Source organism: Ursus maritimus, unplaced genomic scaffold, assembly GCF_017311325.1.
Source record: "Ursus maritimus isolate PB19 unplaced genomic scaffold, ASM1731132v1 scaffold_18, whole genome shotgun sequence".
In the NCBI taxonomy this organism is placed as follows: Eukaryota; Metazoa; Chordata; class Mammalia; order Carnivora; family Ursidae; genus Ursus; species Ursus maritimus.
In genome coordinates this window covers 55,614,870-55,631,530 of record NW_024424230.1, presented here as the reverse complement: position 1 = coordinate 55,631,530, position 16,661 = coordinate 55,614,870, and the positions used below count along the sequence as shown (strand labels likewise).

The following is a 16,661-nucleotide window of genomic DNA, read 5'->3' as shown; positions in this document are numbered from 1 at the left end:
TTACAAAAACAAAGGTGATGTTTCGTGTGCACTATATTTAAGGTGAAAGCTGCATGCCTTCACATTGTTCTCTTAGTCTTTTCAGTCTTTTTAAAAATGCTTATTTTTCTTTGAAACGGTCCTCTGAAAGATTCGGGATTTAACTATTAGATCTTCTCCCTCCCTGTTATTGGGAGGGAAAGTCAATCCCGTCCAATTAATCTGCTTTCATTGAAAGTGGGTACTTCCTTTTCAAAAATTAGTTTGTGAACCGTCTTCAACATCTTAATTGATTAGTGCTTTAAAATCACTTTAATTTCATTAAAGTATAAGGCTAATGATTTGCATGTGCTCAAATGTTCAAGTTGGTTAAACGCAGGTCTAAATCTTAACTTTCTGATGTAGTTACATGATTTATTTGATGCTAAAGTTCTGGATTGGGACACTAATACCCAATTACATCATTTTATTAGGGGCAGAAATACCAAATCCCTGTGGATATTGTATGCTATCTTTATTCTGCTGCCATGTTAATATATTTCAGCTCTCGTGGAGAAGTTTTTACCTCTGTTTATATTTTTAAAATATAGAATTAAGAAATGACAGACCAATAACCAGAACCCAGGCTGCCTGTCATTTAGAAGATATTTTTCTAAAATAGAGAGGTATCATATTTATAATGCATGTTTATGGTAAACTGCCAGGAAAAAAGAGGGTAATTGATGAAAATAAGAACAAAAACCCGAGTACTTATAAAATGTGCTAGGGTCAGTAAGAATAACGTCTATTACCTGCAGACATTTTTATGTCATTGGTGAAAGTGTGCAAAGCAGATACAAAATAGCTATGTTTATTTTCACCCTTTAAAAATATATTTTAAATACTTTTGTCTTTAGTATAAAAATGAAACCCATTCCCACTATACACATTTATTTTCCCCCTTTGTATAACATTTAAAAAAGATGGTACAACTCCCATTTGCTTTGGTAGACAGATTATTCCCCATTCTCATAAACGAGCTTGTGCTTATTTTTAAATTCTCCAACTTCGTATTTCTCACTGTCTCATTTCTAAAAGCTACTCACCTCCCAACCCTAAAAGACCTCAGACATACCCAGACTTGTAATAGGTTCGGGGCTGGAGGCCTAGGGGTCTAATGAACCCCTCTCCTGCACGTTTCCTCCCCCAGTAGCTCGTCTCTTATTCTGAAGGCACTAAGAGAGTAACCATGATAAAGTTACCATCAGGATCACTCTGATGGTTGGGGATGGGATGGCACTTAGTCATTGCTCACAGAGTGGGAGGAAAACGGAGCACGTCCTGCTGTGTTTCCTCTATCAGTGTTATTGACAGGAGGCATAAAATAATGGCTTGGAAGCTGATGCTGGTTTCTGCAGCAACCTCTTTGCCTGAGCATTTATGGATTTCCACAGATACAATCACTTTTAAAGAAGTAACTGCCAAATTAAATTTCCTGTCCAGAGGCAAATAGCCCCTGTTATTCAAACTTCAAAAGCCTGGAAACTAGTCATGTAGGTTTCTAATCTGGGCAGGTAATTCCTAGTAAATTTACGTGTGAGGAATTTCACCACGAAATAGGACATTTGGAACATTAATGGGTTATCCCAGAAAGTGAGAACAACTGTGTGGCCCCTTTCATAATGGCATTGAAGAACTAACCACTACTACCAAGATTCTAACCCTGTTGGTAGGCAGGACTCTTCCCACCCCAGCCCACAACAGTGTATCGTTAAGTAGTGTAATTGCTTTATTTTGGCCATTAAATGCATTATATATGTATATGTATATATATAAAACATTTGATACAAAAAAAGAGAAAATTCTATGAAAAAAAGTAGTTTGTGGAATACTGGAGCACCACAGATTATGTTCCCTTACACTGAAAATGATACCAAAGGGCAAAGAGCAATGACCAAGAATGAAGAGAGCCACCCTCCCCACTGGGGTGACAGCCGACAGCTGTGTCTGCTAAACTGCTCCCCTGGGCCAGGTGTGCATGTAGATGAATGAATGTAGAGCCTCTAGGGAAGAGGTGGGCAACTGCAGCCACCATAAGTAGAAGCTCTCAGGAGCCTTGCTGAATGCAGGAGAAGGGCAGAGTGCGGGAGAGGTGGACACTGACCACGTAGTGACCGGACAGAGGGCAGGCAGATGGGGGGCCTGGGAGCTGCAGCAAAAGAACAGGCCGAGCGGGTGGTCGGAACACGGCACACACTGTCCACACAGGTATCAGCCCTCTCCCCCAACCCCCAAGACCCGATTTCTGTGCTTCTCAATCATGGTTCTGGACTTTCTGCATTTTTATTAGTGTTGGTGATAGCTGCACTTTTGTTTCATCCTCTTGCCGTCCAACATGCTAATTATGTGGCCAGTGGCAGTGGCAGTCTGTGGGCATGGATTTCACACAGTAAAGAAACCTCTGCCCTTGAACTCAGCATGGCCATGAACCACAGAATCAGGCATCCACGTGGGATTTACTTCTGGTCTCTGAGAAGATCACCAGGGACACCCACAACTGCTCCTTTTGTTCGTCATATACTCAATCGAATTGTTAGCTTTCTAAAATAATGCCTTGTACCTGGATCACAGGTGGCAGTCTGGGAAGGCATTAGCTGAAGTTTGGTTTACCCACCTGGTGTGAGATGTAAGACTTGTGAAGTGGAAATACAGTTTAACTTATTAATTGCCACTAACAGCCCTATAATAAAGGCAAAACCTGTCAGCTAAACAAATAAACAATTAACTTGTTACTGCCATTTAGTGAGTTGTCTTAGAATAGGCTTCCCTGTGTAATTCCACACCTGGTTAGCTTACAAACAGGATCTCAACCACAAAAAGGATGATGAGAAGCAGGTGCCTTTCTCTCCAAGAAGAGAAAAGCCTTCATGCAATGCTAAGGTTTCACAGAAACTGTGGCTTCCTGTGCTCCCTGGTCTGGCCCTATCATCTCTGCTGTTTCCTCTTCTCCTAAGCAAGCCATGACACCCACAGCAGTTTTCAGAATTGCTGAAAGGGATGGAGAAACCAATCGGGCATAGGAATTCTCCAGGGAGGTTTTGTTTTCCAATGCCCCAGTACTATCCAGCATCCTAGAAAACCAGAGAAAGGTATTAGAAGCGAAGACACGTTTGCACTTACATCTCCCGTTCAGATTGTGTGTGTCCATGAACGAGAACGCCTCGTCGCAGTTGGTGCCTTGCTCGGCATAGCTCTTGTCCATTGAGTTCACCATCACGGTCATCTCCTGCCGTGTGCTGCTCATCGTCTCCTTCCGCTTCTTGGCTAGTTTCCTTAGGACAAAGAGTCATTATATAGACACGCATGAGAATGAAAAACGGGGCTCTGACATGCGTCCTGAGGAATGATCAGGAATAATTTCTATTGAATTATTCGTATTCATCCCTAACATCTGTTTATGGGGCCTTTTGAAAGTCAGGTTCTCTTCCAGCTGCAGAGACACAGAGATGAAAAACATCTACTGCCAGCCTCAAAACCCACAGTGATATTAGGAACACGCAGCCTGAAATATTACTTTCTGCTTCTCCTACTACATGTGAAATTAAAATGACCAATGGCCCTAGTACAATGCCATCATAATCTACTTACTGATAAGCTTCTAGAGTTACTCGCTTTTTACTAAATTATTTTCTACACTCCACAGCAAAGAGTAGATGCCCTGGTAAGTATCTGCCAAACAAAACTGAAAGAAGCTAAGGATGAATCTACGAGGCATATTGTTGAACTAAAACACAAAAGCAGGCAAGGAGTGAAGACAGTAGTATCATTGGAGTATGTGCAGAAAGGTTGCTGGCCATGACATTCAGCCTCCCCAGAGCAAGAGGGGCTCAGGCAGGCCTCAGGTGCATATCCCGACTTCTCAGGGAGCTGTGACGTGACTTAACTCCACATGACCCCAGATTAGTTCTTTACTGAGGCCGGTCAGTGGAGCAGAAGGTAAAGAAATTTCAAGTTGCTGGCTTTCCTTGAGAGCTTAGCAGAGGCATAAGCCCCCATATCCCCTCCCTCCGTGGAAGAGAGTGCAAAAAGGCCAAGGGAAGTAAAGAGATTTCCAATTGTTCTGGAGACACAGTTTAACTCTGGCCTCTGAGTCTTGCTCCCTGACCACCAAAAACTCATAATCTGAAGTTACAAATACCTGGGCAAAGCCATAAAAATGTAAGAGACCTGACATACAAAGAAACAGATAAAGCAAAAATTTTTCAGCTTTTACTACTGGAGGTTGTTTTATATATCCGGGACAGCCGAGAATAAAATGAGAGATGCTTAAAGAAAAGGTATAAAGTGAGAAGGTTTAAAACTATTGCACCATAATACCAAAGATATTATGTCCTAAAATACCCTAATTCTGCCTAAGCACCCGGCAGCATTTACACAAGAAGATGGCAGCTCTTTCTAGTAAATCTTCTTGACTCTGATTGACCTAGGACACAGCAGAATTTAAAATGAGCCACATATTCAAAATCACGCCCATATTAGGTGATTGCTAATGCAATGTAAGACATTGACAACATTAGACCATATGGATAATCTTTATTGTCATTTCCAAATGCCACATAATCCAAATGCTTTCTTGCCTGTAGTTATAATAATCTTTTAATTTCATACCATGAAGGCAGAAGGGTTTCATTAATAAGTTGCCCTTTTTATTACTAAAAAGTTGTTAAAAAAAGAATTTTGAAACAGAAAGATGAAAATCATCTATAATTTCTATGACCGTGTTAAAGTTGTAAAGATGTTTAAAAAGCAACCCAGAGTGGCTTCTTTGGGAGCTGGCATTCTTCTCTTGCCAGCGTGCACACCATGATGGCCTTCTTGAAAACTCCCCCTTTTTTCCCCCAGCAAGCCATGCTGGTCTGAGCTTGGATGTTCTCAACAGGTGTTCTGGACAGAGGCAGCAACCAGGCTCAGGCTCCACAGCTGCGGTTACAATAACACATTTTCTCTCCACTTCTGAATCTGCCAGCTTGTTGGAAAAGCATTCTTAAGCCAGGTCTCCCCAGGAACACTGAAGTGGAGGACTGAGATAATTAGCTCCACAATTCAGGCAAAAATTCCCTTTCTGCTGGAATTTCTTTGATTTGCTTTGGACTGATTTATGCAGATGTCTGCCTCCATACTCTCTTTTGTTCTGCCCATGAAGAAGGCCATCGTCGAGTTCACCAGACTTCCCTCTTTGTCTTTTCTTGCTTGTGTTCTAATCTAATCCTTACAGGTTAGAGATGACAGCAAATGTGCTCCTGGGGGTGGGGTGGATGGGGGATGTGTGGACCCACAAAAGCTAAGCTTGTACTGCAAAAGCTCTATCTCCTTTCTAATCCTCTATCTGTGTGAACTAATTTCAGTGATGTCAAGCTACACACTTCATTGCTGATCATCTTTAAGCACAAAAGAAACCCATTAAGGACCCATGAGAGCCTGCTCAAATCAGAGGTCCTGTCAGAGACCCACAGCTTTAAGCTTATATTAAGCACATACTCTGTTCATGAACCTTCTTCAAAACCTGGCTCACAATGTCCTCAAGCTCCAGCAGATGGATTCCCCCATGGAGGTCCCAGATGCTGTAAATTTGAGGAAAAAATAGAAATCCAGGATTTTATGTGGACTCCTTTAATTTTTAAGTGTTGTCAAATAATTCAAATTAAAAAAATTAAAACACGATGTGGCCCCAAAACAGCATGTCTGTGGTACTTCTGCTCTCCATTAATATAACCGCACTTAGATACTTACTTGGATTGGAATGGAAGGGAGTGGAAATTAACATAAGGTGCCCAACAGATAATGAGCGACAGTACTCTACAAGTGTTACCTCATTTAATCCTAGTGATCTTGTTAAGAGCCCTTCTTACTTCCTAATTTACAGATGAGGGAAATGGGCCTCAGAGAAGTAAGGTGACTCATCCAAATGGTAGAGCTGAGATGGCACTCCAGATCTCTTGACCCCAAAGACACTCATTCTAGAACAGTGTGTTATTTCTAGTAAAGTTTCATTACATTATGTTTCCTTACAAGTTACCTTATAATTACCACCAAGTTGTATGAATACTCTATCTTCCCGTAACTAAATATTATGCTTTGAAAAATCAAGAGTAATTTACTAGCACCTAACCAATTACACAAAGAGATGGTGTTCAATATGCTTGTTAATTGAATTAATCATTATCATATCACAGTGTTATTATGGAGAGTTTTTCTACAACCTACTTATCAAAAGAGGCTGGCTTGGTTATGGAGGTTTTCGAGTCATTGCTTGGGGTTTTCATTTGTTCTCATATATACAAATGCTGTAGTCCATAATTACAGAGGGCTGAAGAATGCTGGATTTAGAACGGAGGCTTGGGAATGACTGTGGATAAATGGAAGTTTTCACTTTCTCTTTTTTCTACTTCTCTTGCAAGCTTTGTGTTTCAGATCTGTATTTTTTTAAATGAAAACTTTTAAAACTGTCAGAAAAACTTTCTCAACATAATGAAATTAAGTGTTTTGTGCAGGGAAACCCCTAAAGTGAAGGGAATTCTCTTTGCAATCTTATCTAAAGATGCAAGGAATTTTCCATTTTGATTTTTAACAAATTGTCTAAAGTATTTCAATCTCCAATCTCCAAATTTGGACTGCATGAATCTCAAAGACCTTTAATAATAATAATGATGATAATGATAATAATAAATTCCTAACAATATCTAAAAATGGATCATAAAAAATTAAAGAGAAGACTTCTGGTTTACCATCCAACATGTAAAGAGCTTGGAAGTCATCACCCTGTTCTAACAAGTAAAAAGCTGAACAAACTGAAACTTGGCAACTCTCCTTAGCTTTGTCAGATAATTGAGGTCATTGAGGTCATAGGACAAACTGCTGCTCCCAAAACCACAGAGAGAAACAGGTGAATACGAAGAATCATGACCCGCCAAAGCAGAAGCCCATGAGCAGAAAGCTCTGGTAGAACTGGCACCAGGCCAGGAAAACCTAAGCTGTAATTGATGAGTTACTGGAGGCTCAGGTGGACAAGTCTGAGACTTAAAAACTCTAGGGGGGCATCCAGTCTTAGAGGATCCCCCACACTTTTGTGAGTTTCATCCCCAAGAGCCCTACCAGGTCTTCAAAGTACAGACTGGAGAAAAAACAAAACAAAACAAAGCAAAACCCTCCAGCTTCCAGCAGAAGGGGGTGGAAAACAGCCATTTTGAAATATACCCAGAGCAGAGCATTTCTGTGCTTCTTGAAAGGGCTGGCCCTCAAGAGGATGTATTACTACAGCCTAACCTGCTGGGGTTTTATCAAAGCCTAACTGATCTAGGTGAAGAGAAATACTCAACTTCAGCTCCCTCCAGCCATCCTGTCCCACTTAGTGGCAGGTTACTGAGAAGCACCGGTGAAGATCATAGCACAGGGGCACAAATTCACTAAAAGCCTAAGACCTAATCATAGATCTATAGAATGCCTTTCCTTCTCCAATACCTACTATCACATTATAAAAGACCTATTCACAGCAGTTCCTTTTATTCAGTACACCAAGTCTGGATGTCAATAAAAAATTATAAGGTATAGTAAAAGGCAAAAAACATGGAAGAGACAGAGCAAGCACTGGAATAAGAGTCAGATGGCAGGGATGCTGGAATTACCAGACTGGGAACTTAAAATAACTATGATTAATATGCCAAGGGCTCTAATGGAAAAAGTAGACAACATGCCAGAACAGATGGATAACACAAGCAAAGATGGGGATACTAAGTAAAAAAAAAAAAAAAAAAATCAAAAGAAATTCTAGAGATCAAAAAAGTGTTAACGAAAATGAAGAATGCTTTTGATGGGCTCATTAGGAGAATAGACATGGCTGAGGAAAGAATCTCTGAGCTGAAAGACAGGACAATAGAAATTTCTAAAACGGAACAGCAAAGGAAAAAAAAAAGACTGAAAAAAGAGAATACTCCCAAACTGTGGAACAACTACAAAGGTGTAATATACATGTAGTGAGAAACCAGAAGAAGAAGAAAGGGATAGAAACAATATTTGAAGCAATAGTGACGGAGAATTTCCCCCAAATTATGTCAGACACCAAAACAGATTTGAGAAGCTTAGAGTATACCAAGAAGGATAAATGCCAACAAATCTACACCTAGGCATATCATATTCAAACTGAAAAAAGTCAAAGATAGAGAGAAAAGCTTGAAAGAAGCCATGGGGGTGGGGGTGGGGGAACACTTAACTTATACAAGAGCAAAAATAAGAATTGTATCTGATTTCTCCTCAGAAACCAGGCATGGAAGAAGATAGTGGAGTGACATAATTAAAATGTTGAGAGAGAGAGAAAAAAATTACCTAGAATTCTGTAACCTGTGAAATTATCTTTTAAAAATGAAGGAAAAACAAAGATTTTCTCAGACAAAAACTGAGGGCATTTATTGCCAATAGTCTGCCTTTCAAGAATTTTTAAACGGAGTTCTTCAGTAAGAAGGAAAATAATATAGATCAGAAACTCAGATCAACATAAAAAAAGGAAGAGGACTAGAGAAGGAATAAAGGAAAGTAAAATAAAAACTTTCATTTTTCTTATTCCTAATTGATCTAGTAAATAGCAGTTTGTTCAACTTAATAATAGCAACAATACAGCTGATGATAGTTTATGTATAAGTGAAATGAATGATATCAATGACACAAAGGATAGGAGGGGGGAATGAGGAATCCTTTATTATTATAAAGTACTTCACTATCTGTGATGCAGTATAATGTCATGTGAAAGTGGAGTTGGATTAGTTTTAAATGTATATTGCTAACTCTAGGGTAACACTAAAAAGAGTTAAAAAAACTAAGAAAGCAAAGCAAATGGAAAAATATAAAATGCTCAATTAAAACTACTAAAGCAGAAAAAGATTGAAAAACATAAATAGGAACAAAGAAGAAGGGCAATGAGTAGAAAACAGTAACAAATATGGTAGAAAATAATTCAACAATATCAATACTCACTTTATGTGTTAATGGTCTTAACATCAATTAAAAGACAGAAATTGTCAGAGTGGATCACAAAACAAGACCCAAATAATATGTTCTCTGTAAGAAATCCACTTTAAAAATAAAGATACATATAAATTAAAAGTAAAGGGATGGAGAAAGATATATAATATTAATATTAATCAAAAGAAAGTAGGAATTACATTAATTTCAGATGGAGGAATGTCAGAGCAAGGAAGGTTATGGGAAGTAAAGAAGGGCATTACATAATGACAAAGGGGTCACTTATCCAGCAAGACCTAATCCATAATGTGCCTAACAACAGAGCATCAACCCATGTGAGGCAAAAACTGACAGACTACAAAGAGAAATAGATGAATCTGCTATCATAGTTGGAGACTTCACCACCCCTCTATCAGAAATGGACAGATCCACAAGGCAGAAAATCAGTAAGGACATAGTTGAACTCAATAGCATCATCAATCAACTTGATATAACTGACAGCTATTGAATACTTCAGTTGACAATATTAGAATACATGTTCTTCTCAAGTTCACAGAGAACATTCACAAAGACAGAACATGTTCTGGGTCATAAAACACACCTTAATAAATTCAAAAGAATAGAAATCATGCAATGTATGCTCTCAGACCACAGTGGAGCTAAATTAAGAATCAGTATGAGAAGACAGCTGGACAATCCCACAATGCATAGAAATTAATGAACACTCTTCTCAACATACCAGTCAAAGAAGAAACCTCAGGAGAAATTTAAAAAATATTTTAAACTACATGAAAATGAAAACACAACTTATCAAAATTTGTTGAAGGCAGCAGAAGCAGTGATTAGAGGGAAATTTCTGGCATTGAATGTAAATACTAGAAAGGAATAAAGATCTAAATCCAAATATACAAAGAACTCTTAAAAGTCAACAAACAAGAAAACAACCTAATTGAAAAGTCAGCAAAAGACCTTAAAAGACACCTTAACACCTCACCAAAGAAGCCTTACAGATGACAAATAAGTATATGAAAAGATGCTTCACATCATCTATCATCAGGGAGCTGCAAATTAAAATAACAAGATATCATTATGAACCTATTCGAATGGCCAAAATCCACAACACTGACAACACCAGATGCTGGCGAGGACGTGGAGCAACAGGAACTCTCATACATTGCTGGCGGGAACACAAATTGGTCCAGCCACTTCAGAAGGTACTTTGGCAGTTTCAAACAAAACTAAGCATGCTCTTAGCATATGATCCAGCAATCACACTTCTTGGTATTTACCCAAAAGAGGTGAAAACTTATATCCACACAAAAACCTGCACATAGATGTTTATAGCCGCTTTATTCATAAATGCCCAAACATGGCAGCAACCAAAATGACTTTCAGGAGGTGAATGGATAAATACATAAAGGGGCACGTACAGACAATAGAATGTTATTCATCACTAAAAAGAAATGAGCTATCAAGCTATGAAAAGACACGGAGGCAACAAATGCACATTACTAAGTGAAAGAAGTCAATCTGGAAAGGTCGCATACTGCCTCATTCCAACTATCTGCCATTCTGGAAAAGGCAAAGCTGTGGAGACAATAAAAAGATCAGTGTTTGTCAGCGGTTGGTAGGGAAAGAGCCATGACTGAGCAGAGCACGGAGGGTTTTTAGGTCAGTGAAACTATTCCATACGATACTGTTGGAGTGGATACAAGTTGTTCTATGGCTGTTAAAACTACAGCATGACACTGCCACGAGTGAACCCTAATGTAAGCTATGAACTTGGGGTAATAATGACACATCAGTGTCGCTTTACCAGTTGTCACAAGGGTACCACTCTAGTGCCGGGTGTTGAGAGTGGAGGAGGTGGCGCCTGTGTGCGGCAGAGGGTATATGGGAACTCGCTGCACTGACCGCTCAATTTGCTGTAAACCTGAAACTGTTCTAAAAATAAAAGAAAATACAATAATGCCTGGAATAAAATTAGAGGGAGAAAAAAATGTTACAGCCCTAAATTTCCAAACTGGAATAAAGGTGGGGAAGGAGAGAAATGTGAGAGGGATTCCAATGAAAAGAACGGTCTTTTATGCTGATTAGATTCCATTATTTCTCTTATATTCCCTGCCATAAAAATAATAATAAAAAGAAAAAATAACATGGGATGGGGGTTAAAGCAATGGGAGAAAGCTTTTTGGCAAGTTATTCAGTATGTGACGGTTTGAATCGGGACTGGCAAAGAAAGCATGGTGAAGAATGAACTCTTGCGCCTCAGAATGGCTGCCAGTCAGGACCCAAGTGCAGCGTGGTTGCAAAGGAAGCAGAAGTAACTCTCCCTCTTATCTCCACTCCGAAGCTAAACTGACTGGAAATTGTGAGAGGATCAGGATGGAAAGGCATGTTGTCATAGATACCCAGCAAATTCAAGGGGAAGGAATCCAAGGCCCAACCTCAGTATGGACCGTAGTCACTCTGTTTATTGTGACTCAGGGTGGAGGACATGGTTCACTCAAGAGCATGGCTGCTGCCTGTCCCCCTCCTATGAGAGACTCTGCCATGTTGGGTTATATCAACAAAGATCGTGACTGAGAAATGACTTAGTGGCATTCACCTGAAGGTCAGTTGTTAGCTATAGAAAAGGCGTCTTCATTTTTTAAACTATTTGTCATTTAAAAGTCTACTGGGATGGCAAAACTTGAGGATTTTCAAATTGCATATAGACATAAGAATGAAGAGGCAAATGGCTTTCTGGTCCTGACTTCTACAATTAAGCGTGTGCTCTGACTTAATTAAGGACTGGGGCGGAGGCTGGAACCGAGAAGAAGTATTTAATTTTTCTCACAGTAGGGATGAAATAGATATTGGCCGAGTCAAAGAATGCATACATTATACCAAATTGCTAAGATCCAGCTGAATAAACCTACGTGAATGAGGGGCTGTCTCCTTAAAGATGGATCTGTGAGAATTAACAGATAATGTTGTTTTTAAAGGTAAAATTTTAAGGGAAAAAAACAACAGTGGCCTGCCATTTAATTATTTCAATTTGAAAGAACTAGCACTACAAACAAAAACAATGAGAACAATAACTATAAAAACTTATGTAGAACTTCAGATAAGCCAGGAAATTTATGTTCATTAACTCTCTTAGTTCTTACAACAGCCCAGTGGGGAAATTACTATTAACATTCCTATCTTAGGGGGAGGGAAACTGAGGCATGGTGGCATTAAGTTGCCCAAGGTCACAAGGCAGAGAACTCCAGACATGTGGCATTGTTTTCCTGTGTTGAGATAAAATCATCTCCACGAGAGTGTCATTGGCATCACTGACCAAAATTTATCCATTGCTTAAATCTGGATGCTGAAAATAAGGCTATTTTCTTTGCCAGCTGGGACTTTATCGTTGTTCACCGAGGTAGGAGCGTTCTTCTAATATCACCGCTAACTGTATCATCATCTAAGAAATGCACTCAATCTGCCTCTTATACACACAGTACCATAAAGCACACTCATTGCCTATCCTGCTGCCTTCTGGTTTTCATTGACTAGTAAACATGGCATGTGTTTATCACAAATAACACAGTTTCATATTAAGAAGAGTCAAGATTTCGCTCTTTGTTGGGTCTCTTTCAGAATTTACCTCTTGACTGTGATGAGATAAGATGACTGGCTGACGTGGCTAAAGGCAGACTTGTCTGACACACTCGTCTTTCTACCCTGCGACTGAGAAGTGGGGATGAATCGTACTAACACATCACTTTAGGCTACAACTTTATTTCGGGTGACCTAGTGGTGAAGATGCCCGGGAATGTCTCACTGTTAGGTCAGGGCATCCGCAAAGAACCATACGCCAGCAAGAGAAGTGAAAAACAATGTCCATCTCTTAGACAAGTAGCTGTCAGGATCTCTCTCTCTCTCTCTCCTCTCTCTCTCTCTGTCTCACACACACACACATGCACACATGTGCAAGCACATACACACAGGCATAACCATGTGTATTTCATGTTGAAGAGGTTCAAAGAACAGAGTTCTCTCACACAAATTTGATAAAAAATTGTTCTCTCCCAAATTTAGAAAATGATATATTTGGAAAAGATGGACTTCCTTCTAAAAATAAATTTAAATTACATAAATTACATTCCTCATGGCTTTAAACACACAGCCAGCTCATGGATATCGATGTTTTACCTTTTTCTAAGTGGTGAAAAGGAATAAAAAACCCTAACAACTTTGAAAAAATAATTTGGATTTAGCATTATTCCTCTAACAACGTCGGAGGAAAAGCCTTTGGGTCAAGCCTGAAATGGACTAGATCATCACGCCGCCTCACTTTTACCTATCCGCTCAGGCACCTTCCCCACCTCCCTAGGTTTTCTTTCCCACCAAAGAGAAATTCCTGTGAGGCCCTCAGGCCTCCATCTGCCCCCCCTTTGTTCTATATTTGGCTTGTGTGCCTGGACGGTGAGAGCTCTTGTTTTGTAATCGTTTGACTTGTGTTTTAAGCCGAATTGCTCTGAGCACGTGCGGCAGCCAGGACCAACACACACACATTCTGTTCTCCAAAATCCAGCCGCAGATAGCACCCTCCCGACAAACACATCCTCCTCTTGGGAGTAACTCACAGCTCCTATGAGCACCTAAGGTAATTTCCCAAACCAGCGCAAGATTTTTAAACACTAAAAAAAGTCAGCAGTAAAAATAATAGATGCAGTATCTGTCATCCTTAGTAATATTTTGTTTAGTTTTATTCCTCATATCAGGGCAATATGGATCCAGAGGGACTGGAACCAGCCATGGCATGGAACATATGAAACGGGTACAAGCCACAATAGAGCAAAATGGGCATAAAGTGACATTAGTGATGGCGGGTCCCCACTCATAGCCAGCTTATGTTGCTGAATTCCATGTGTGCACATTATCTTGAAATTTAATGGCTTCAAAAATGTCACTCTGCAGCCAGACTAAATTGGTGCACTGCTGACCCTCTATCAGACTATAAATACAAGTGAGAAAGACAGGAATTTTTAATGCATGTCATATTGGAATGGCACCTCCAGTCTCCTCTTGATGAAGTTTGTTAAGCTCACTGAAAAACTGGAATGGCTAACAAAAACAGCAAGCCATTGGTATCTGCACAAAGGGAAAGCAGAGAGCAATGAAAACCAAAACTGCATGTTCTAATTTAAGCAGTGATATCGTAAAATCCAGGTGACCCCTTGAATATGCAGAACTAAGTATCCAAGAAGCTCATAAACACATAGGATCAGATTTTGGAACAAAATCATTCTATTCCAAGTTTAAAATATAGCTGCTGGTTAATTTGTTGAGGAGCAAATATAGCCTGTTTCTTCAGGAGCTCTAGCGACCATCATGGAACAGAGCAACTAAAAGAGATTATTCCAGAAGCACTAGCTTTATCCCAGAAAGGGATGTCCCCCTGTGCATGGATCCACAGCTCATTCACTAGGCAGAACCACCCCTTGAAGATGTCCACCTCCTTATCTAGGAACCTATGCATATGTGTTATACTACATGGCAAAAGAGAATTAAGGTTGCAGATGAAATTGAGGTTGCTAATTAGCAACTATAAGAGAAGGAAATTATCCTAAATGATCCAGGTGGCCTGATGTAATCTTAAGTAGCAGAACAGGGTGTGAGAAGGACTCAACTCACCCTTGCTGCTTTGAAGGAAGGGGTCACAAGCCAAATAATTGGTCTCTAGAAATTGAAAAAGGCAAGGAAAGAGATCCTCCCCTAGAGTTTCCAGAAGGGAATGCAGTCATGCTAACACCTTGATTTGAGGCCTGGGAGATGCATCGGGCTTGTAACTTACAGACCTGAGAGATAATAACTTGTGTTGTTTCGGCCACCAAGTTTGTAATGACTTGTTACAGCAGCAATAGGAGAATAATACAACTGCTTTTCATCAGTGTCCTGAATTTTATGATAAATATTATTAAATTATTAAATATTTAATGTTACAGGCATTTCTGTGGTCATTTGACCATTTGCCTTTTCTTTTTTCTTTTTTTAAAATTTTTTATTATGTTATGTTAGTCACCATACAGTACATCATTAGTTTTTGATATAATGTTCCATGATTCATTGTTTGCATATAACACGCTTTTCTAAAACATATAGTTACTAATCGTTTTTCCCAACCCAGGCCTACAGTTTCTTATTAACTTCTCCTATATCATGGTCACTTTATTGTCAAAAATACTTCCTCTATGGAAAAATATAAAAATCACACTTAAAAATTTTTTACCTCTGATTCTGAATTTGTAAGTTTTTCTTTTTATTGAAAAAGGCAAAAAAAATAGATTTATTTTAGTATTTTGGTATGCTGGTAGTACAGAGTTCTAACTTGTTAAAAGAAATATGAAAAGCAAATAATTTGGCCTTCATGTGCTGTGTGTGTGTGTGTGTGTAGAGGGGATAGTGGGAAACAAAGGGATTTTTTTTTTTCAGAATTAAAATGAAATCTCAAAAGTATTACCAAAGTTGTTCTAAGTTAGCATTTTTAACAAACTGTGTTTTCCCACATACTCACCAACCCTTGATATCAGTTACAAAAATGTTTGCTAATCTGATGGGTAGAAAATGGCATCTCCATTGTGTAGATTTACATAGACTTGATTATGTGTGAGGCTGGTTATCTTGTCAAATGTTACTTAGCTATACATACATCGCTAGTCTATAAACTGCCTGTGCATATTTTATATCCATTTTTCTATTTGGGTTGGCTTTTCTTATTGATGTACAGATTTTTTTTTTAAGATTTATTTATTTATATGAGAGAGAGAGAGAGAGTGTGCGTGCACTCATGGGGGGAGGGGCAGAGGGAGAAAGAGATCAAGAGGGAGAGAGAGAATCTCCAGCAGACTCCCTGCTGAGCACAGAGCCTGACATGGGGCTAGATCCCACGACCTTGAGATCATGACCTGAGCCAATAGGAAAAGTCTGACGCTTAACCAACTGTGCCACCTGGCGCCCCAGTGTCCAGATATTTTTTGTATTTAGGCTACTAGTAAGTACTTTGACATATAAATATTAAAAATTTTTTCTTCAAATCTATGGCTTGTTTTTAAATTTTGTTTATGGTATTTTTTGGTTTACAGAAGTTTATAATTTTGATATATTCAAATGTATCAATTATGTCTATTTTAGTTTTGAGGCATTCCCTACCTGAGGTCATAAAGATATTCTATATTTTATTATATGCCAAAGACCTTTTTCTTCCTACTGACAAAGACAAAGGGGATGTTAGCTTGTCAGATATGGCAGAAAGATAAGCTGACAGCAGGGTTAAAGATGGTGGTGAAGGTAGTTGATATGGGTCTAGAAGCAATGGCTGTCTTGATTCAGTGATCACCCTTTGCAGCCAGATTGTGGTCTCTAAATGCCATTTCCCACTAAAAGAAACCAGGGTTTCTCGAAGAAATCTTGAAGAATGTCATGGCGAAGACAGTGCACAAAATGCATTGAGAACATCCAGGCATGCCAGGGAACAGGGAAGCTCTCAAAGATTTCTGGAGTGATCTCAGAAAAACACAAGAGACAACTGGAAGGGGCTCCTATTGGCCAAAGATCAGATACTTTGACCATCTAAACATGAATTACTATAAAATATTCAAAAATATCAAACATGTTAAAATCCCTGAGTCCATAGCAATACTGTTGGCCAATGTATAAAG

General features: G+C 39.2%; 1 protein-coding gene across 1 annotated transcript in view; it reads right to left on the bottom strand.

The window, feature by feature from the left end:
- Window positions 1-16,661, bottom strand: part of PTPRM (protein tyrosine phosphatase receptor type M) — a 749,396-nt gene that overhangs the window by 141,944 nt on the left and 590,791 nt on the right. Inside the window, exon 16 of the mRNA XM_040632384.1 lies at window positions 3,139-3,290. Within this exon, the coding sequence (XP_040488318.1) occupies window positions 3,139-3,290 (152 nt within the window). The remainder of the gene's footprint in view (window positions 1-3,138; window positions 3,291-16,661) is intronic.